Consider the following 24,181-nt stretch of genomic DNA (forward strand, 5'->3'; position numbering starts at 1 on the left):
ATGGTGATTTGCTGCCCTGTGGCCCAAAGTCTTCCTAAATCAGTAACTTTAATGAGTGACACTCACTCTTTGAGAACCCTTGGGTAAACTGTTGGTAGAAGCTAAAGCATCTATCTCAATGACTTAATACTGCAGAATCTTGCCCATTACACTGCAATTCAAATAGTGCAATGGTACTATATATACTGGTACTATATATACACACACTATATATACTGAAGACTACTATACCGTACATACTTAGAATGTTTTCTTAAGTAATTAAAATAAGCCTTCTTATTCAAGAAGTGGCAACCTTCATTTACCTTAAAACTAAGGAAGTTGCTTATCACTATTGATAAATAATATAAGTACATTGTAAACAGTAATTTTGATATAATCATAGTATATTAACCTTATGCTAAGCACTTTCTATGCATTATCTAGATTAATTAATTGGCTAAGTAAATCTTGGAAAACCTGATAAGGGAACACTAAAATCAATAATTTGCAGAAGAACAGTCAGTATCTTCCAAGTACATCTATATCTTGTTAATTTCTTTTTATAAAGTCATTAAACATGATACCATTTTCTAAATATATGACTGTATATATGTGTGTCAATACTTTAAAAAGTCAACTAATGAATTTCAAAAAAATAACAATGGTTGTTTATAAATGATAGGATTGTTGGAAAAATGTATGACTGTAGGAAAAAATTTTAGTTTTTTAAAATCTGTATTCTCCAAATTTCCTATACTAAACATGAGCTTTTTTCCTAATCATATGTAGATAGATAGCTAAATAGATCTGTTTTTTCACAAGAATGGACATATTACTAAGTACATGTAAACATGGAAGTGTCTTTCACCAAGTCTTGATCTCATCTCCTAGGATCGTTTAATAATACCATAAAATACTGTTAAAAAACCATTTGAAAACACCATATAAATGGTGTCTAATCAACTCATAGTCCCTGAAATTCTTGAAGCTGAACATGCAGGAATACAAATCTTTATTATAAAGTGCTTACTAGTTTTCTTCACTTATAATCAAACTCAACCCAACCCAGTCCAGGAAAATTTGGGCAGCAAAAGGAAAGTAGTATTTCTGCTGCAAGTACCTGATTTGGGTAGCAAGCATTTTATTATCATAAGCAATGTAGTTTTCCCCATCATCTAAGGACTAGTAATAGTGATACTGGTGAGGTTTAAGCATTCCAACAATGAAATGCGTAATTCTAGACATTTACTTAGTTAACTTTTCTATTTTATTCACACACATACAATTTTTAAAAAATCTCACATAAATCATATAACTTACTCCCTTGGCTTTGTGCTAACAAGAACTCTTAGAGGTTTTCTGCTGTTTAAGCATGATTTCAGGAAGCAATCCACTTCATTGAAAGGTCTCATAAAAACTAGGTCACCATTAATAGCAAAAATCTTTTTCCCAACTTCCATGCCAGCCATCTATAAGAGAGAAAGAGCAAAAAAAATTCCAACTATATTTTAATATGGAGTCTCTTTTTTCATAGAATTAAAATCTGAAAAGGTATAGAACTTGTAGATTTTAATATGTAACACATCTGTAATGTTTTTATACAACTTCACTTAAACAGAACTCTGGGTGAGATAACACACTTATTCTCTTTAATCTAGTTTTAAATATGATCACCGATCTCTACTGAAATTCTCCCTTCTCCCTCCGTAACTTAACATTGTACTCCTCCTATGACCCTTTTTAGTGTTGTATTTTTATAGTTCTGTTTCTTATTTCATCCTTTTAACTACAGTCAAACCCAAGGTTAATTTTTTTTAGTATGTTTTCCATCTATCTCCAATTAACTCACAGAGTTTCAATCTCTACAAAGACATCGATGACCACCAAACATGCACTACCAGCCTGCCATAGCGTATGCATCTCCAGGGCAGGAGAAAAGAATGGTCTGGAACCAAGGTGACAGTTTACTACTAACTTTAAATAGGTTCAAAGTTAAAATCCATACTCCATTCTCACATTCTTTATTATAGATTTATATATTGAGAAGTTTGCTTGAGAATTAAACATCTTACAAACAAGGCAGCAAAGTGAGAATACTTGAAATCTGATGTACTTGGGATATAACTTGAGAGGTAGGCTCCATAGGACAGGAATTCTATTTTGATCATTGTGGAATTCCCAGAGCCTAGAACCCTGCCTAGAATACAATAAGTACTAAGTATTTCTGAAGGAATGATCAGGAGACTCCTTGGTTTGAAAGCTGGTGAGGTGAGAGAGCATCAATCAGTGTTAACCCAATGAGAAGATGCGTCAAATCATGTACTTTACTGATGGTACTGTATTAATTTGACAGTCAAAAGTGATAGGAACATAAAAGACAGCGCCCCTGATTTAATGGAAGAACCATATGGAATACGTACTACCTATGCAGTCCCCACAAGTTTCCAGGCTAGAACTAGGGAACAGGGAAGTCCCAGGGACATGGAGTGAGCTATTTGGCCTCCCTTGAGGTCAAGAAGTTCATAGCTATAGATCTCTGCCTCCCCCAACTATCCTGAGTACTCAACATGGACTCTGTCACAAATCCCAAAAGTAGTTGGTAAACCACAGAATGAAATTATTCAGAAATGTTATTTTCAAAAAAAATTACTTAAAGGCTGATTTCAACTTATTTAAAGCTTTCATATTTGTATGTCATGGACAACAAATTTAAATAAAAATGCTAATTTACATTACCTCGGCATTAGACCCCTTTTCTACCAATTTAATTATTGGAACTTTATTTTTGTCTTCTAACCCAAAACCGTAGCTGCCTTCATTGGATTTAATCTGAAATGCAAATTATTAGCATTATTAATACAGCAACTACCAAAAAAAGTTACTAATCAAACAGACTTGAAATAATACGCATCACCATCAAACACACTTATGCAATCTCCTGCTAATGTCTAATCAAGAAGAAAACTTATATAACATTAATAAACTTACCAATAATGATTTAGCTATAACATTTTCTACAACTTTTAAGTCATGTTTCATAAGTCGGTGTTTCATATTTGATCCTTCCATTTCCTCATCCGCAAAAAAACGGAAAAGTAGGGGTTCATCTTTGAATTCACTTTTTTCAAGGACTACAGAAACAGGGAGAAATTCAAACTGTTTCAATTAATCTGAAAATCAAACTCATTTTCTATACTGATACCATTCAGTAGTGTCTCATGACCTCAATTTTATATTCATAGAACAAGTTACACTGACAAATATCCCTAAAATATTTTTCTATTTCTTTCTATAATTTTAAGCTGATGTTTCCTTTTAACTGCTGTTACCTAAGGATTTTAAATTTTTAAAACAAAGTATTTTTTGAATGTTAAACTTTATAAACTTAACCAAATCTGTCACTTTCCAGACTAAAATCCAAATTTAAATAAAAGATTATATTGAATCCAAAAATGCATGGAATCTAAAACATAGAAACCTACAGAGTTCTGAATTTGTATGTAACATTGTATGTTTTTAATATGCTGCACAATTATTGGAAAACTCAAATGGGTGAAGCTGCCCTTATGTGTGTGATTAACTCCCAGCGTGGTCGTTCTTGTTCCAACACTTCAAATCAGAAATGTGTCTTCTGGGTGAAACGTGATTTTAGTTTCCACTCTCTATTTCTTTTCTGTACAAAAACATTATTCTCAATTAAACTTATTTCTGCAAAGGTCAGTTTTCCCTTTCATGTGAACATTAATATTTTCTTCCAAAGTCCCTAGATTCCTGGCATGCCCTACTGATATAAGGTTTATATTTTGTTAGCCTTTATAAAAATAAGAGTAAATGCTGATAGAAACTATTTGTATTCAGTGAAATCCTGACAGCTCTTAAAATGTTTTAAAAGAGAATTCTTCTCTGTTTCTATGTATCTAACCTTTATACCTAGGAATGCACTTGTTGGGACAGGCTGACTCACTGAGGTAGGGAGCTAAAGGGAAGATAGTGATTTTATGGTACAGTAGAAAGTTAGGCTTTACGATGAGACAGACCTGAGTTTAAGTTCCAAGTCTGGGACTGATTCTGGGTATAACACTGGGAAAGTTACTTTAACTCTCTGAACAGTTTCCTCAACTGTAAAATGGGGGCAATAAAGCCTTCCTTATAAAGTTTTGTGAAACTAAAATGAGGTAATAATTGTCAACAACCTGGCAATCAAAAATGATCATTACGGTATTCATTATTTTTCAGAATTCCAAATAATTGTTGACCAAATCAAATGGATGTACATGTTGATCTATGGATGGAAGACTGGCTGGCAACATGAGTTAACAAATGAAACTATCAGCCGCAAATTAAGAAGTAACATAAGTCATAGCTGACAACAGAAATGAGGATATATTTGAGATTGAGTTCAGTCTTGTCTACATGACCTAAGCAGTTTTCCAAAACTCACATGGTGTATTTGCTACCTGTGTTTTCTCCACCAAATGGTCTGTCTAAAAGGAACAAGAGAGGAAATCAATAAGGCCAGGCATGAGGTGAGCTGGCTGTGCTTTACTGACAGAGACTTTTGTAGGGAAAACTTGATTGTAACTCAGTATTTTAAAATAAACATTTAGATAAAATTACTGCTTGTTGGTGCTTTAATTTAAAGAGAAAAATAATCAGAACTTTTTAAGGATTTCAGCTTGACATTATAGATTTAGCTCCTATGATGTCATTTCTTCCACTCATTAGTTTGCTCAGGGACTGATACTTCTCTATCAAAACTCATACAGTGTTCAAAAGACAGTGGAAGGGAATGGAATTAGCAAGGAATATTATGATAGCCAAGGACGCTCCCAAAATTGCTGTAACTTTTGCTGTACTTCCTTCTTCATAAGAGGTTAACAAGCTTCTAAAAGTAATTGACAAATCACTTGTATGTGTTTATACGTATACATATTAACAATGAAAAGAGATTGTGTCCTATATATCAGAGATCCAAAGGAACCTGTAAGATGGTACAAATAGAGAGGGAAAACTAAGTCTCATTACTTTACAAATTTAAGGGAAACGAAGTCATCAAGGAAGAAAGAAAATCAATCTTTAATTAGCATCAAAAAAGAAACAGATTTTTCTGTTTATATACCAGAGATTTACCTATTTTTTCTGAATTATCAAAGCATTTTTCTAAAAGTAACAATAAATATTCAACCATATATGCTCTCATTTAATCATTTTAATATATACTGGCATTCAGAAAAAACATGAGTCTGATCTAAAATAGTTTCACAGAGGTATACAAGCTATATATATTTTTAAACTGCTAGTTCAAGCCTTTGCTCTCCTGGTATCCATCTAGAAAACTAGAAGAGAAGTAACAGGAATGGCACCAACAGTCAAACTGAGTGCAGATATGGTGAACCAACACAGACACATGGCAAGACCTAGACAGTCTCGCCAGTTCATCTTTAAACAACTTTACTGGGACATTGAGAGACTGCCAGTGTTCTAACAAAAACAAAACAGTGAGATTCATCTGTAAGCTTCCAGAATAAAAACCCCTACCATGGTGCATAAATCCATTGTCACAGAGTCCAACGCCAAATATCATTGCCTCTTCTCTGGTGCGGCAATCCCCCTGTTAACCGCAAAAGCACTGAACAAGTTAATAGGCCACCAAAGGCTTTGTTGTATCTGTACTAGATCTGACATTCTCAGCACTGTGTTGATAAAGTTATTCATATATTATGGCATGTATTACTTTCATAAGCCCAACGCACCACACTGTTATAAAACATTCACTTGATTATGACAAAATCTTTGGACATTAAGTGAAAAACAAAGATTTAATATTTCTTGAGAAAAACCATACTTTAATACACATGAAAATATACAAGTAACAAAAGAATTTACTGCCACCACAAATTATTCCTTTCTCTTACTTCTTTGATCTGGTATACCAATTGCACATCAAGGAAATAAGCTATATATTCAAAACACACCAAATAAAATAAGTAAAAGTCATTAAACATGCTCTCTGCTGTCACTTCCCTACCACCAAATGACCTTGCTTTTTAAGAAACCTACTAACCTGGGGTGACTTGTAAGACCTTAAGAGTAAATTGTTTGGAGCCAGTAAATGCAAGCTTTTCTTTCACTATCTTGCTAAAAAAATGATCAGATCATATAATGGAATCTAAAAGAGCAATATATACATGAATATGTCTGTGTATATATGTATATGTGTGTTTATAACCTTAGAGTTGCATGTTTTACAGTTTAAGAAGTGCTTTCTCACATATTAGCTTACTTTTTCCTACTCTTTTCTTTAGCACTTAGGTCCTCTATGAAATCTCTCCTCTCTCTGCTTCTATTTCGTTTCTACACCAATATCCTAATCTAAGGCCCCTACATCTCACTTCTAAATTACTTTTTTTCCCTATACTTTATCCAATATATAAAGGTATATAATTAAACTTTCTTACACAAGAATTTCATGTCCCAAGATTTTAAACAGACTCTCCTTTTTATAACCATAAAATATCAAGATTTTCTCCTGGGCATTCAAGGCCTTCCATATCCTAGTCTCATTCAGCATCTCCAGCTTCACTTTCCAAAGACCCACACATTGGCTCTAGTCAAGCTGACCCCCTACTGTTGCCTGAACTTTGTGCTTATTTTCATCCTTGCTTCCATTCACGTAATCATTCACACCTGCAGTGCTCTCCTCTTCACTCTCCATCCATTTAAATTCTACTTATCTGTCTATCAAGGACCAAGACAAATCCCATCTCATTCTGAGTCAACTCCAAGGACCCTTCAGCTAACTAACACAGGGTTTACAGTCTGTGTCTGTGGACAATGCGTCTATACCCTATACAAAATCAAGCAGTTAAATAAACTGCTATGCATTCTCAAAAGATACTGTTTTTTCTGCCTCGTAGTGTGCCAAGCACTAGAGATAGTACAGTAAAACAGTCAAACATAAAACTCTTCCCTGCCCTCAAGTAATTCAAAACTAGTGAAGGACTTGGTCATACTATATGGGATGGTTCAATTTGATCAGTATTCTCAATCAGGCCTTACACTAGGCACCAGTAGTAGGTTTAATAGGTCCCTGACCCAGGAAACATGATGTCTAGAGCAGTTTCAATGTAATATGGAATTTGCTAAGACAGATATACCCAGGGAACTGGCCACAGAAAACCCTGAGCTCAGTCTGCAGGGCCCTGAGAAGCTTCCAGAAAGATGATGCTGGAGCAGAATCCTAGAGGATACATAAAAATTAGCCCAACTAACAGCCCCTTGAAAGCAGGAACTATGCCTACTTCCTGTTTTGTTGGTTTATTTTAATCATCAGACACTTGCTTAAATGTTATTTAAATATTGCTTAAATGTTAAACTCACAATAAGAGCTTATTTACTAATAACTGACATTTGATTACACTGGCCACTGACATTTTATTGAATATAATAGTGTAAAAAGTATGAGTTAAAATGGGTTGGTATCATATGCCTTTTAAAAATGCTACTTGTGCCACATAGAGCTGACGTGTATTCTAAAAAGACACAACTAAAACAATTTTGAGTGTGAAGAAGGAAGATATGATTTAATTATAAACTATGACTGATCCATAAACAAATCACAACCTATGTGAAGTAAATGACTTATTAGTACATTAGCACACTTATCACATAAGGAGTTAACTGCATGGAATAAGTCACTTCATCATAACTCATGAATACGAGACTAAGCAGCACAAAAGCAATGAAAAATGTATTTAGAAGAAAACAACCATCATCATGTTTACCAAAATAATATCATGGAGTATACTGCAGAATAAGAAAAGAGCTGTCCAATCTAGAATATGCTCCAAATAATATATAGACCATCATTTTGGAGCCAGCTCTGTATTCTTTCCTCTGAAGCTGTCCAAATAAATTCAGTATCCTGGTCAACACTAGAAATTAAATTTTTTTATCACTTGAGAGTCTTGGGGGGAAGAGACCCTTGTTTTTTAAAAAACTCTCTTGTCCATATTAGATTAAGAATTTATCATTCTCTTCATTATTCCATGACCATGTCTTCCTCCTCAAAGCTATCCCATTTTGTCCTAATCTGAAGCTAAGCAATAAGAGTTAATCATGTCTGATCCTTACATTTGGATAGTTTTATACTATTAGAATCAGAAAGTTTAAGTGACAGAGAAGAGATGGGATATACAGCCACTCCAGTAATTAGTAAATAATTGTGAAAATAAAATCTAGAGAGATTAAGTGATGTCCAAGTTTGCATAACTGCTTATTAGCACAGCTGTCATCAAACATCAGGTGACCTGAGTCCTTTGCAATTTCTACTATGTATAATTTTTACAGATGTCATAACAGACTATTAAGAAAACCTGGGGAAAAAAATTGCAACTTGGCCCACTTTTTGAGCAGCTTATTCTATTCTGCTACTGCTCACATTTGGAAAGCAGAATTGCTAAAAAGAAATTTTTTTAAAAAACTGATAACTGACCTTCCAAGTCAGCCCTTTAAATATTTTCAGTGCCAGCTTTTGCTTTAAACATTTTTCTTCAGTTTCCTCACAAAATCAGTGTATAGTACAGTTCATGTGAAATTTGCATCATCATACTGCCTATGTGAAATTCCAACTCTGATACGGAGTACAGAATCAATTCCAATGACATATATGGGCCATAGTGTTATAAAAGGCTCTGACACTGGTAACCCCACTGAATGTATGCATTAGTGTTTTATGTAAAGGTAATTTTTAGTTTAATCTAAAATTTTCACTTCTATAAACAGAATAAATTTAAGTGCTATAAAGTTCAAAATAGGTGGTCTATTTGGATAGACCATTGACTATTTGGATAAACATTGGGTAGCCTAGTATGGAACTGTATGTTAAGATCTATGCATTTTACTATATGTATCTCAAAAAATTATTAAAAAGGAAAAAAATTGGGTAATCTAGAAATCAATATTTAATACTAAAAACCTCAAAAATTATGTGCACAGATGAATCAAATGTGAATTAAACATTAATACTTAAAACAAAAAATGAATATTTTTATGATTATTATCCACTTGTAACAAAGGAATGTTATTATCTACTTCTAACAAAGGAAATAGGCTACTTTAATAACAGAAAAGTAAAACTTGACTCAAATATCCAGACATGATAGCATTTCAATCAAGCAATATCCCCTTCCCCAAAATAGTAAGTTCTATCAAAGTGGATATTGGTTTTCTTAGCCTTTTCTCTAATCAAAGGGAAATATTTGATAATTTATTAGTTGACCTAGTATGATAAAACATTTAAATAAATTTATATTTGAATATCTATTATGATAGGCTAGATGCCCTGATTTGCAAGTAAATTTTCTCAATACCAGTTGTCAGTCCCCATTCTCAGAAGCAGAGAAACAATACGACAACTTTCAACTTTCTTATTTAAAGTGTATAAAGATAGATACTAAGGCTCATATGATCAAAGCACAGTTATTATCTAACAGAGAAAAAGGAACACGGAGATTAGGAAAACTCCTAGGACTAATAAACAGATACTTTATAACAAATTAGTGAACAAAAAAAGCAAAAAAAATTAGTGTACGTGCCCAGCTATTCTTCAGTGATATTCCAATTACACTTTATTTTTTTGATGGATTTCAGCTGGTATTTTTTAAATAGGAACATCTTCCTTTTGAACGATAATATGTATAAAAATTAAGTTTGAAGACTCCAAAGTCAGATGATCCAGGTTCAAATCCTAACTCTGCTTCATACTAGCCGTATGAACTTGCTTAAGTTATTTCACTGTACCTCATCGGCAAGCAGGGATTTTTTTTAAAAAGTACCCAAACCACCTCAAAGTTTAAAGCTGCAGTGAATGTAGCTCAGCAACTTCTATATGTCTGTTTACCTGTGCAATTAACCAGTCTATCAGTTTGTTGGCCATAACCACAGATTTGTAGGTTCTTAAATGGTAATCTTTATCTCTAGAAAGGAAAAAGAAACTAAAGACATTAAGCAAGAAGAGCATTAAGTGATCGCAGTGAAACATTTCATTTAGTATCCATGTTTATTCCACATAACCTGAATTGATTATCCAACTATGTTTAAATAAGAGAGGTTTACAAGATACACACAACATCTGAAAATTCCTTCATCAGCTCATACCAGGAGTCCTACAGTGATCGCAAAACAGGACATTTCTTCTTTCACATTTTTTATACCCAGATTATTACTACTATGTAACTTGGTAATGATTTAGCTAGAAATACAATTATCTCATGTAAAAGGATAATAAAATAGATCCCTTTAGATCAAGAGTGGAGTCTACAAAAAAATCACCTTAAACTATAGAGAATAAAGAATTCTCCAGGAAGGCTGGATTTGTACTAGAGGATGGTTTGTCTCAGCAGTAGTGGAAGACCGCAGGTCTGCCCTGAAGTAAACACACTGAGAACCTTGTCATTCATTCTGCCTCATCAGAGCGTGGACACAGAGATACCATGTCCCCAGGGAACCAAGGAAATCAACTGACTCTCCTCTCTTTTCAGTAGACTTCCCAAATCTGAGAATCATTCAAAGTTCAGTTAGCAACAAAGTACTCATGATCAGAACGGGGCCCCGAGGGCAGAAATCCATAATTCAGTTTTCAGGACTGGAACAAAAAGGAATGAGAAAATGACAGTCTTCTCAAAATGTCAAAAAATCCAAACTGTAAACTTGAAGTGATGAATAATCAGTAGCTACATTCACAGTTTGTTGTTAGTAAATTATAATTGATATTTATAACATTTTATCCACTTTCATAAAAAAGTTCCCCAAATATGTTGAAATCTCTTGAGATTTCAATAATAAATGCCCAGCATAGTTTTCATCTTTTTAGATCTATCTCCATACCTCTGATAGCTCATCACTCATTTCATCTTGGTGTCCACAAGCATCAATAAGAAGAAAAAGGGTCTAATTATAGACCATATGTGGGTCTGTGCATTCTTCACCCAAGTAATTTTTCTTTTCATAAGCTGAATTCACACATATTAAAAGAATGACTTTCAAACATTCCATCTGTTTTATGTTTTTTCCCATAAATTTTCCCTTGACAACTCATAAACAATTGTCATTTCTAGCCAAAGAACAATTCCTTATTAGTTATTACAGAATGACTTTCTTGATAAGAAATCCCATATGACTAAAATGTATTTTCAGAACACATTTTCTCACATACAAAACCTATATATATACTGAGATGACATGAAAAATTTACCACTATTGTTTTCTATTAGTTTAGCAGGAAAAAAAGATTTAAGTACTCATTTGCCTTTGAGTTAAGCAATGGTCTTTTAGTATTAAGTTATTCAGAAATTTAGCTAGAAATACAATTATCTAAACACAAGACGTCTGTGCCAGGAATATAGCAGAGGATCAGCAAATAGTGGCTTTTTCACCTCTTTCTACTTTGTAAAGTCTGCTTGTGAAAGTGAACAGGGCACCTTCAGTAGCGGTGGGTAAGATCTTGGTTTCCCCTGCAGGACCTACAGTGTATTCTGTTAATAGGCATTCCAATACACTTAAACAGTGACTTCTGGAATATTGCTTTTTGGAGCTCTGAGTTTCCTCGGAATTGGAAGCTAGAATGAACAACGGGAACGGGCTATATCAAACATTTGGCCTCTATAGCCATGACTGAAAGTCTCTTTACTCATTTTGGAAATGGTATATCCATTTTTTGTTCTGAAAAATATGTTTTAGTATAAACCCCAAATGATATCTGGCCATCTGAAATTAGTTTAACTTTGCATTACATTTTGTCAGTTAGTATATATTACAAAAGTACAATAATACTCCTGACGGTCTCCTCTATTAGCAACCATAACACAAAACTCAGTTATTTTGCTGCCATTCTAAAGAAATTAATTGAAAATTAATCCTGATTCCTCTTAATACAAAGGCATATCTCTTCAGAAGGAAAAATACAGTAGTGAAAATATCACAAAATTATAGTTACTACTCCAAAGGAATTCTTAATTTTCAAGTGCAAAATTTTTTCTTTGGATAAAAGAATATTAAAAGGAAATACTGTGAATTAAAATACACATCCAATATTTGATTACACAGTTTAATGAAAAAACTTAGTAAGTAATCATAATGGTAAATATTTATAGTAAACAGTATTTCCAAATCCTCTTCCAGTTCAATTATGCCTTACTAAATATTAACTAAATTGTTTCATTATCAAGTCTATAATTTACTGTGAATTAATGGCAAATAATCTTAGAAATTGTAATAAAAAGAGAAGGGGAAACTATAATTAGAGACTCAGAAAATTTACGAATATTTTAAGATAAATTGTTATTTAAAATAATTTTTAAAAGTAAATTCTTCACTATTGGAAGAAAAACAAAATAAGCCAACAAGTTCCAGCTGAATACTATTTACCTAATATGCACTATAGATATTTCCATTTAAGCTGCCCCAAACTTAGAAACCAGACTCACCTTATCACTGGAGTAAACAGACTATGAAGACGACAATATAATCTTACACCCTATTGTAAAATAAAGATATGTCAAAAGCAAGTAAGATCATTCAAATGACATAAGAGAGAAATTCTGAAATAAATTCACTGTCAGCATTCTGGAATCATTAACAATCTCAACTAATTTAAAAGTTATTCAAATATTACATTACACCATAAAAATATGACAAATCATGAAAAAAATAGGATTAAATTGTGCTATCAATTTGTTATATACATACAACATATACAAAGATTTTAAAAATTATTTTTCTTAAAATATAAAATTTCAAGATACAATGTAAACAAAATAAATCTATGCAGTAATACATCATGCAACTTGTTCATTATATGTCATATACATTTTGTTATGTGTACAAAGAAAACTGATATTACATGTATTTATATATATATATATATATACATATATATATATATATATATTGCTACATGTGAAGTAGTTTTCAATGGATGTAACCTGAGCAGTACTTCCATTTAGAACTAGGTAAGAGAATTTTAAAAATGATCTAACACTGTATTAATAATACCTTAATAAAACTTGTTTTAAATGATCTAACACTAGAATGATTTTATTTTTAATTCATAATTTTTTTTATGAAGGTATCATTGACATACAGTATTATGAAGGTTTCACATGAGCAACATTGTGGTTACTACCACATTATCAAGTCCCTGCCACACCCCATTGCAGTCACTGTCCATCAATGTAGTAAGATGCTATAGAGTCATTACTTGTCTCCTCTGTGCTATACTGCCTTCCCCGTGACACCCCTACATTATGTGTGCTAATCATAATGCTCCTTAATCCTCCTCTTCTTCCCTCCCCACCCCCTTTCCCTTTGGTAACCAGTAGTCCCTTCTTTCAGTCTGTGAGTCTGCTGCTGTTTTCTAACACTAGAATTTTTGAAATTCCAAGAAAAAATTGAGAGGCCTGTGTATGTGTGTCGTTCAAGAATTTTCTATACCAAAAGAATTTTTTTTAAGTCTCTCAACAGCATTTTATCTTGCTGAAGTATGACAACATGACATGCTGCTATTGATAAAGGTTGTGGAAGAGATTATTACCTTTGAAATCACATCCTGCATTTCATTTCTTGGGTAAAATGTTCCATCATCGTAACGAAATCTATATAACATCTGTTCTGGTTTGAATTGATGCTTATCAGTAACTAAGAACAAAGGAACAACATATTACAATATATTTAAATTACAATCTAAAAAGTAGCAGATAATAACAAATAAATGTATGAAACATATATTCCCAAATACTGAAACTTTTAATTTTACCAAAAGCTTTTGTTTTCCTAACACAATAATGTTTTCCAGTATTTTCACAGTAAGGTTTATGAGAAGACTTTGTTATATAATACATTTACATTTTCCATGTAATGATTTAAGAACTAACTTGAGGTAAGCAATATTCATCTGGCATAGTATATGTATTTATATGTGTGTGTGTATAGTAGATATTTATATTTACATAAATGAGTTTCTGTTTTCTATTTCTTCACAATGTCATAAAGTTGAGCAAAAAGTGTCTTTCAAAGAGCAAATACTCCATTAGAAAGTTATAATTTGATTCTCAGTCCTAAATTGAATTTTAGCATTTATCTGTTTTATCCCCACAGTGATCAGGCCAAGACCACACATACACCAATCTTGACCATTTATCCTGTGTTTAGATCTCCAGAGTAGATTATATAATTTTCCTACATAACTGATTCCAAAATTTCAACAGTTTTCTTAAACTGAGAAATGCTTTTCTTAGGTGCCTCTTAACATTTCTCTTTTCTCAGTGAAAAATGAGAATGCTCATCCTTCACTTCCATCTTTAGGATAGATTTTCATATTCATAAACATTCCTGCTAAATTTCTTCTCAAGTTTTCTTTTCTCCTGGAGAAGTCACTTTACAGACAGTCTAATAAAAAAATGAGTTTGTAAAAAGGGAAAACCTCAAATTAAAGCTCTAAAATTTATATTTGAAAATCTTCTTTATTCCATAATTTGCTGCAATGGGCTCTATTTTTATGATTAGAAGACTTTAACCTTTACTTTTTGCTAAAAATGTGAAGGGGGAGAAAAATCTTTCAAAATTAATTCTCATGAACTATATTTGGTGAATCCAGAAGAAAGCCAAAAGATGGGCAACACACACACACACACACACAAAAAAAAAGTTTCAGCTATTTGACCCCAACCTAACCAAACCAGGTCATGGCTTGCTGCCAGAAAAAGATAGACAACACAGCCTATTGTCATCTTTTTTTTCCAGATCAAGCCAAAAAGGAAGAAGCATCTGTGAAATAAAACCAAATGAAGAGAAATATGTTGAAATCCTACAGCTTGTTTCAAAACCAGTTATTTATTTCTCCATGCAATCTACCTAGCCCCATTGTTATTCCTTAAGATTCACCGAAATAAACTACAGTCTTGATACTCCAAAATTCAAGGAAATCTTGGGCCCAAATGTCTCCTGTCCCAATACAACAAGTGGTTTAATCTATTCAAAAGGGAGGGCTTAGCTATAAAGCAAACTTGTAACTTTGATAATTAATCTTGGGTTAATCTGCAACTCTTAGCTGTTAAAATAGTGAACAGTTCTGCATTCAAATCCACTCCCCCAACTATTGGATTAAGAAAAATGAGTTTATTAACTGATGGGTGTTCAGGTCATCTAGTAAGAAAGTTTGCATAATGCCATCTTTTAAACAACAATGTGCTATTATTGAGGTATTACCAGAAAAAGGACTGGTAAATGTTTAACAACTAGCTCTAAGTGGTAGGGGAGAAGAAGCACTCGTTCGGAGTATTTGCCAATTTCTATGGCATTCAATACTCCCACACTAGCTGATTCCAAGCTATAAAAATCAAGTCACTGAACATGGAGTTAGACATGAAGTAACACCTGATTATTTAGTATTTGAATCATACAGAAATAATAGGTATAAATAACACCAACAGCACAGATAGCAATAAAATGTACTAAAATAATTAGGAAGTGATTAGTTTTAAAAATATATTACCTTTGTTTTAAAAATAATTTATGTATTTATATGTTTATGTAATTTAATTTTAATAACTGCTTAACAACTGGCTTGCAATTTTTTAAAAAATTTAATTACCAGCTTTTTCAAGCTTGTACAAGCCAACTTCAGCACACCAATGGATATAACAGATGAATAACAGATGAGGTCTTTGAATTAAGTATTTATAATGTAAACAGTAAAGCCAGATAAGATGGATATTATCAGCATCTGACAGAGAAAGCATATACAGCCTCAATCCAAGAAGTCCAGGTACAATCAAGCTTTGACTGTAATGAAATTCTCAATAATATTTGCAATATATTGTGTAAAACAGCAATTATAGTCAACTTTTTTGCTTGCTCTCTTTAAAACAGATGATTCACTCAAACTTTATTTTAGGAATTCTATTCTCACTAAAATGAAGTTGGAACCATGTACAAATGAAACTAGCATGTTTCGCTGGTATTCTTTATTCTAATTAAAATGTTAATGTGAAATTGCATAATATGTTCTCTTAGTTTGGGGGAATCTATATTAGTTAGTTTAAGGCAATTAATAAGAAGGGATATTTCTCACAATAAAAATTCTGTATGCATGATCTGACTATACAACTGATCAAATCCTGATAACAGTAATAGCACAGGACACTAGAATCAAACTATGATGAACAGAACAATATTAATAAAGTATTCACTACTTTATCTCAGAGAGAGTTAATCAGGCTACAAATACCATTGTTCAAAAAGATTTAAGTTCTTAACTTAAATAGTCAACAGGTTCTTGAATTTCAAACTTCAAAATAAACTTTAATCCATAACTTATCTACTACTTCTATTTCAAAATTATATTGTTGGAGAAAAGAGGTATCTGAGGTAGGGGAATAAGTTGATTAGGACTGAAATCCTCCCATTCTGCTATCCTTCCAAGGAAAAATACCTTATGTTGTTGATTTTTTTCTTTTCTTTTAAATTAAAAATATTGGGAGAGCTGGGTGAGAGAAAAAGATGGCAGCATGAGAAGTGAGGCAGAAACCTCCTCCCAAAAACCACACATAACATGAAAATACAGCAAACACAACTAATCCTGAAAGAGTGACCCAAAGACTGCAACAAACTGCCTACATTTGGGGGAAAAAAAGACCTCACAGAAAAGGGTAAAGAAGCAAAGCTGTAGTCTGGCAGTACTCAAGCCCTCCCTACACACCAGCTCAAAGGCAGAGGAAGAGAAATGGAGCAGGAAGGGAGTAGAAGTCCAGAACTCTTAAACACACACCAATGGATATTGGCTTAGGGAGCACAAATCCAAATTACATGTTGCTCTGGAGATAAGAGAGGTTGGAAAGGTAAGACAGGCAGAATTTTCAGAGACACTGAGTTCCAGCTGCTTGGGGAGAACAGGTACCTACAAATGGCCACTGTGGGACAAAAGAAAAGCAGGCATTTTGAAAGGCTTCCCAACAGCAAGAGGGGAACTAAAGGAGCAAGGATTACACAGAGCTTACCACTGAGGAGAAAGGAAAGGCAGAAGAAATCGTCCTGGCATACTCAGCCCAGCAAGTTGGGAAATTTCAGGAGCTTCAGGCACTACAACACCCTGGCTGGCAATGCAGTGCCGAGGCCCCCCACCTCCCCACTGAGATATGCAGCCTGCTGCTCCTTCCTCCCGGTTGGCACTAGTTCATGTACCTGCTGCCCCAGCCAAGGCGCCAGGAAAGTCAGAGGACAGCCCTGCCTCTGGCAGCTATAGGGGCATATCGCAGAGACTCCTCCCTGAGTGCTCAGCCCACTGGACCTGGCAGGACAGGCAGGCACTTTAGCCGGGAAGCAGGAAAGAGCTCTCTTTCTTCCAGGCAGGAGTAGGCACCAAGCACCTGTGACCTCCGCCACTGCACCAGGTGTTGGCAGTGCCAGAGACTAGAGCTTCTAGGGACTAGAGGGCGCCACCCACACAAACTTATTATTCCTTATTAATCATTAGAAATAGGAAAAGGCAAAATAAAATTTTCTACAAACAAAATCCCACAGACACTAGAAAGAGGGCTAAGTGAAACTGAAATCACCAACTTTCTTGATAAAGATTCCAAAATAATAATCATAAACATGCTCACAGAGCTACAGAAAAACATTCAAGATATCAGGGAGGACATTAAGAGAGCGATAGAAACTGAAAAATACAGTGTCTGAAATGAAACATACACTGGAGGAATTGAAAAGCAGATTAGATGAGGCAGAGGATATGGTAAATGAAATAGAAATTAGAGAAGAGGAAAACAAAGAAGCTGAGGCTCAGAGAAAAAAAAGGATCTCTAGGAATGAAAGAATAATAAGAGAACTGTGCAACCAATCCAAATGGAACAATATTCATATTATAGGGGTACCAGAAGAAGAAGAGAGAGAAAAAGGGATAGAAAGTGTCTTTGTGGAGGTAATTGCTGAAAACTTCCCCAATCTGGGGAAGGAGACAGTCTCTCAGGCTATGGAGGTGCACAGATCTCCCAACACTAGGGACCCTAGGAGGACAACACCAAGACACAATAATTACAATGGCAAAGATCAATGACAAAGAGAGATTATTAAAAGCAGCCAGAGAGGAAAAAAAGATCATGTACAAAGGAAAGCCCATCAGGCTATTATCAGACTTCTCAACAGACACCTTACAGGCCAGAAGGGAGTGGCATGACATATTTAATGCAATGAAACTACTCAAAAAATACTAATATGACATATTTAATGCAATGAAACTAGAAAAACAAAGGAGGCCCAAAGTCAGTAAAAGGAGGGACAATAATAATGATCAAAGCAGAAATAAAGAAAACTGAGAAGAATTAAAAAATAGAAAAAAATCAGTGAAACAAGGAGCTGGTTCCTCAAGAAAATAAAGAAAATAGATAAACCCCTAGCCAGAAAAAAAGAGTCTACACACATAAACAGAATCAGGAATGAGAAAGGAAAACTCACTACAGACAACAAAGATATACAAAGAATTATTAGAGAATTCTATTAAAAATTATATGTTAACAAACTGGATAACCTAGAAGAAATGGATAACTTTCTGGAAAAATACAACCTTCCAAGACTGACCAAGGAAGAAACAGAAAATCTAAACAAACCAATTACCAGCAAAGAAATTGAATCAGTAATCAAAAAACTACCTAAGAACTCCTGTACCAGATGGCTTCACAGTTGAATTTTATCAAACACTTAATGAAGACCTAATACCCATCCCCCTTAAATTTTTCCAAAAAGTAGAACAGGAGGGAATACTTCCCATCTCATTCTATGAGGCCAGCATCAATCACTCTAATACCAAAACTCCATATACTACAAAAAAAGAAAATTACAAACCAATATCCCTGATGAACATAGATGCAAAAATACTCAACAAAATATTAGGAAACCGAATTCAACAATACATCAAAAAGATCATCCATCATGACCAAATAGGATTTATTCCAGGGATGCAAGGATAGTACAACATTCAAAAATCCATCATCATCCACCACATCAAAAAAAGGACAAAAACCACATAATCATCTCAATAAAAGCATTCGACAAAATTCAACATACATTCATGATAAAAACTCTCAACAAAATGGGTATAGAGGGCAAGTACCTCATCATAATAAAGGCCATATATGACAAACACACAGCCAACATTGTACTCAACAGCAAGAAGCTGAAAGCTTTTCCTTTATGATCGGAAACAAGAGAAGGATGCCCACTCTCCCCACTTTTATTCGACATAGTACTAAAGGTCCTAGCCACGGCAATGAGACAACACAAAGAAATAAAAAGTATCCAGATTGGTAAGGAAGAAGTTAACCTGTCACTGTTTGCAGATGACGTGATATTGTACATAAAAAACCCTAAGGAAGCCACCCCAAAACTACTAGAACTAATAGAACTTCAGCAAAGTTGCAGGATACAAAATACACAGAAATCTGTTGCATTCCTACATACTAACAACAACGTAGCAGAAAGAGAAAGGAAAACAATCCCATTTACAACTGCATCCAAAAGAATAAAATACCTAGGAATAAACCTAACCAAAGTGGTGAAAGACCTATACCCTGAAAACTTAAAGATGCTTCTGAGAGAAATTAAAGAAGGCACCAATAAATGGAAATACATCCTCTGGTCATAGATAGGAAGAATTAATACTGTCAAAATAGCCATCCTAACTAAAGCAATCTATAGATTCAATGATGCAATCCTTATCAAAACACCAACAGCATTCTTCAACAAACTAGATCAAACAGTTCTAAAATTCATATGGAATCACAAAAGACCCTGAAAAGCCAAAATAATCCAGAGAAGAAAGAACAAAGCGGGGGGGCCTATGCTCACCAACTTCAAGCTCTACTACAAAGCCACAATAATCAAAACAATTTGGTACTGGCACAAGAACATACCCGTAGCTCAATAAAACAGAATAGAGGGTGCAGATATAAACCCAAGCATATATGGTCAATTAATATATGATAAAGGAGCCATGGACATACAATGGGGAAATGACAGCCTCTTCAACAACTGGTGTTGCTAAAACTGGACAGCTACATGTAAGAGAATGAAACTAGATTACTGTCTAACTCCAAACACAAAAGTAAACTTGAAATGGATCAAAGACCTGAATATAAGTCGTGAAACCACAAAACTCTTAGAAGAAAACATAGGCAAAAATCTCTTGAATATAAACATGAGCAACTTTTTCCTGAACCTATCTCCTGGTGCAAGGGAAACAAAAGCAAAAATGAACAAATGCAACTACATCAAACTAAAAAGCTTCTGTACAGCAAAGGAGGCATCAGCAGAACAAAAAGACATCCTACAGTATGGGAGAATACATTCATAAATGACATATCTGATAAGGCATTAACATCCAAAATATAGAAAAAGCTGACATGCCTCAATACCCCAAAAGCAAATAATCTAATTAAAAATTGGGTGGAGGATCTGAACAGACACTTCTCCAAGGAATAAATTCAGATGGCCAACAGGCACAATGAAAAGATGCTCCACATTGCTAATTATCAGGCAAATGCAAATTAAAACCACAATGAGATATCACCTCACACCACTTAGGATGTCCAACTTCCAAGACAAGGAACAACAAATGCTGGTGAGAATGCGGAGAAAGGGCAACCCTTCTACACTGTTGGTGGGAATGTAAATTAGTTCAACCATTGTGGAAAGCAATATGGAAATTCCTCAAAAAACTAAAAATAGAAATACCATTTGACCCAGGAATTCCACTTTCAGGAATTTACCCAAAGAAAACAAGATCCCTGATTCAAAAAGACAGATGCACCCCTATGTTTATCGCAACACTATTTACAATAGCCAAGATATAGAAGCAACCTAAGTGTCCATCAGCAGATGACTGGGTAAAGAAGATGAGGTGCATATACACAACAGAATACTATTCAGCCATAAGAAGAAAACAAATCCTATCATTTGCAACAACATGGATGGAGCTAGAGGGTATTATGCTCAGTGAAATAAGCCAGGTGGAAAAAGACAAGTACCAAATGATTTCACTCATTTGTGGACTATAACAAGAAAGCAAAACTGAAGGAACAAAACAGCAGCACACTCACAGATTCCAAGAAGAGACTAGTGGTTACTAAAGGGAAGGCAGTTTTGAGGGAGGGAGAAGGGGATTAAAAGACATTATGATCAGCACAGATAATGTAGGTGGGTCACAGAGAAGGCAATATAGCATGGAGAACAAGTAGTGACTCTATAGCATCTTACAGTGCTGATAGACAGTGACTGCAATGGGGTGTGGGGGAACTTGGTAATATGGATGAATGTAGTAACCACAATTTTGCTCATGTAAAACCTTCATAAGACTGTACATCAATGATACCTTAATAAAAACATATATATATTTGGAGAAACATTTTAACAGAATTTATGATGGAACTTTTTGATTCCTTCAAGGTCTTTCAGCAGTCATGAACTAAAAGGTCCAGTTCTAGAAGACTATGTTCATGATGATATTATGATATTTTAAATAATACTTAAAAAATATTATTCTATGTCTACTTTGTACTAACTTACAACTGACTTGAATGTATTTGACTAGTTATTCATGTCTTCAGGCAAAGTAATAACAATCTTGTTTTTGTAAAGTAAAATTCCACCCAATATAGTTATGCTTTCGATTTTCAAAACCCAAATCACTGTGCAAATAAGCAATTAATCCTCACACAATCCCAGATCACCTTGTTGAAATATGAAAGCATGAGTAGGCAGGCAACTTGAAAATAATTTTATAGCTCTTTTGGAAAGACACCTTCTGCCTACACCATGACACCATGACTCTTTCCAGTGCTGGGAATAAGCTTCTATAATTCACTTTTATCTATTTCATGGTACCTCATAGTCAAAAAGGAAAATAACATGACAAACAGTGTAGCTCCTTCTGAAATATAGTAAGTAATCCCATAGAAGTACAAAAAAATTGCACACCCGTCATTTTTAAGCAATTTAAATGGCATCAATTTATGATAGATATTTAAGATAATTTTTTCCTGTTATTTGTAATTTTGAAAGGTTTAAAGTCACTCAAATCAAAAACACAACTCAAAAATCCTCAGTTGAAGATAAAAATGTTAAAAGTTATTTTTGTGAATATTATATACAGATACCATGGTAAAACATTAACAAATATACATAATGATTACTCTTATCTTTGATGTAATTTCATAGATCTTATATAGGAGCTACAGTAGCAGAAATTGGGTAGTTGTTAACCAAAGTGGCTTAGGTTTTGTTTTTCCTAGGCATGTGTCTATACATCTTTAACTTTCTCCTGTAGTCACGGGTGGTCAAAATTGAGTTGTATCCAAGGACATGTGCACAAAACTGATTCACAATGGGAAGTGTATTTAAAACAAACAAAACAAAACAGGGAGGCCCATTTAAAACAAATGAAAAACTCCACAACTCTTTCAAGGTAATATTTAGGAGCCCTGCACTGAAGCTGGTGGAGCCTCTGTCAGGCACCAAAATGCTGCATGGACAGACAGACACCACATCCCCTCCTCCACTACTGAGTGAATTTTATATCAGTGAAAAATAGGCTTCTATAACGTAAGCCACTGCATTGAGGAGGTTTCCCTGTTATAGCAGCTCGTATTAACCAACACAGTTTTCCTTCTAAATACCTCTCTAAATAATTATTTTCCCATCCTCATAAATTTCAACTTTCTGAGGTTAATATGTCAGTAGGTGGAATTTTTAAAGGAAAAGGTGAAAAGATAGTTTTAAATCTACTAGACCACGAGAAACCAAGGCTGCTAGTTCATGTTTACATGACTAAAATACCTAGCATAATACCTTACACAGTGAAAGAAAGACATGGTTAATATAAGGATAAACAAAAGGTGTCCATAAACAGATTCTTCTTTCTTTGCTTTATTGGTAACATAGTCTCTGGAAGGACATTGTCTAAATGGGAAAGGAATCACCATTTCTGAAGATCAATGATCACATGCAAAACCTCTCTACATGCTGCCTACTTGAGGTTCAGTGGCCTGCAGGAAACAATATATTCCATTCTTGTCCTAAATACATAGTTGGAATTGGGGTTAGAGAACAGGAAAGAGGGGCAGCAAACAGAAAAGCCAACTTAAATGTCTTTTCATTTTATAAGTTTTTGTAAAATGTCATTTAGCATACTAGGTGCTAAATGGTATTTTAATGGTGCTAATGAATCAAGTACAAAGTCATATACAGCTTATTAGTATTATGGTTGCTCAAAATAAAACTATTAATATATTCATTCACTCAGCAAATATTAACTGAGCACTTACATGTGTCAGGCACCCCAGGCATTTGCTATATATTAACAAACAAGTTTCCTGAACTCATGATGTTTACAGTTTGACTGGAGGCCAGCAAAGGTATGGGAGACAAAGAGGGAAAAAAGAAACAAAATAACATAATAATTTCAGATAGTTAAAGTGCATGAAGAAAACTTCAATAATTAAAAAAGGAATTTACTAGAATAACAGGACTGGATGGGATTCTAAAACTTAGAGGGTCATGCAAGGCGAAGTCATGAATATGGTGAATTTTGTCATTTCATTTACTGCTGTATCTCCAATGCCTTGAAAGGTCTGTAGCATATTTTAGGAGTTGATAAGTAATTGTTGAATGAGAACAGCAAGAGCAAAGATCCTAAGTGGAGAGTCCTCTTGGAGTGCTCAAGGACCAGCGTGGCCACGGTGTAACAAGGCAGGTGTAACACCACGTGTGTCAGCTAAGAGAGGAAGTCAGGGGCTCTATCACATAAGGCCTTGTAGGCCATGGTGAGAGATTTAGGCCACAGCAAGAGATATGGACTTTAATGGGAAGCCAGTAGATGACTACAAGCAGGAGAATGCCTTAATCTTACATAAATATATTTTAAAAGGTCTCTTCACCTGTCACCTGGAGAGTGTCCTATGGGGGCAGAGGACAAAGTGAGAGCAAGGAAGGAGAAAATGGTGACTAGGAAGAAGGTGATCCTAGAAGGGAAAGGCATGGTGTGATTAGGGCCTCTTTTGGTGGTAGAGCTCACAGGGCTTTTTTCTTCATGAGCAACAAAAAGGAATTCCAGGTGACTCCTATCTGGATAAGCAGGGGTATGGCAGCACCC

General features: G+C 34.3%; 1 protein-coding gene across 4 annotated transcripts in view; it reads right to left on the reverse strand.

The window, feature by feature from the left end:
• Positions 1 to 24,181, reverse strand: part of PREX2 (phosphatidylinositol-3,4,5-trisphosphate dependent Rac exchange factor 2) — a 304,312-nt gene that overhangs the window by 156,590 nt on the left and 123,541 nt on the right. For all 4 annotated transcript variants that reach the window (XM_036886229.2, XM_057498014.1, XM_036886230.2 and 1 more), the window contains exons 12-18: positions 13,574 to 13,677; positions 12,468 to 12,517; positions 9,884 to 9,959; positions 5,521 to 5,593; positions 2,971 to 3,113; positions 2,719 to 2,811; positions 1,303 to 1,451 (exon numbers count right to left, since the gene is read on the reverse strand). In XM_036886229.2, coding sequence (XP_036742124.2) covers positions 1,303 to 1,451; positions 2,719 to 2,811; positions 2,971 to 3,113; positions 5,521 to 5,593; positions 9,884 to 9,959; positions 12,468 to 12,517; positions 13,574 to 13,677 — 688 coding nt within the window. The remainder of the gene's footprint in view (positions 1 to 1,302; positions 1,452 to 2,718; positions 2,812 to 2,970; positions 3,114 to 5,520; positions 5,594 to 9,883; positions 9,960 to 12,467; positions 12,518 to 13,573; positions 13,678 to 24,181) is intronic.

Source organism: Manis pentadactyla, chromosome 3 (assembly GCF_030020395.1).
Source record: "Manis pentadactyla isolate mManPen7 chromosome 3, mManPen7.hap1, whole genome shotgun sequence".
Taxonomy (NCBI): Eukaryota; Metazoa; Chordata; class Mammalia; order Pholidota; family Manidae; genus Manis; species Manis pentadactyla.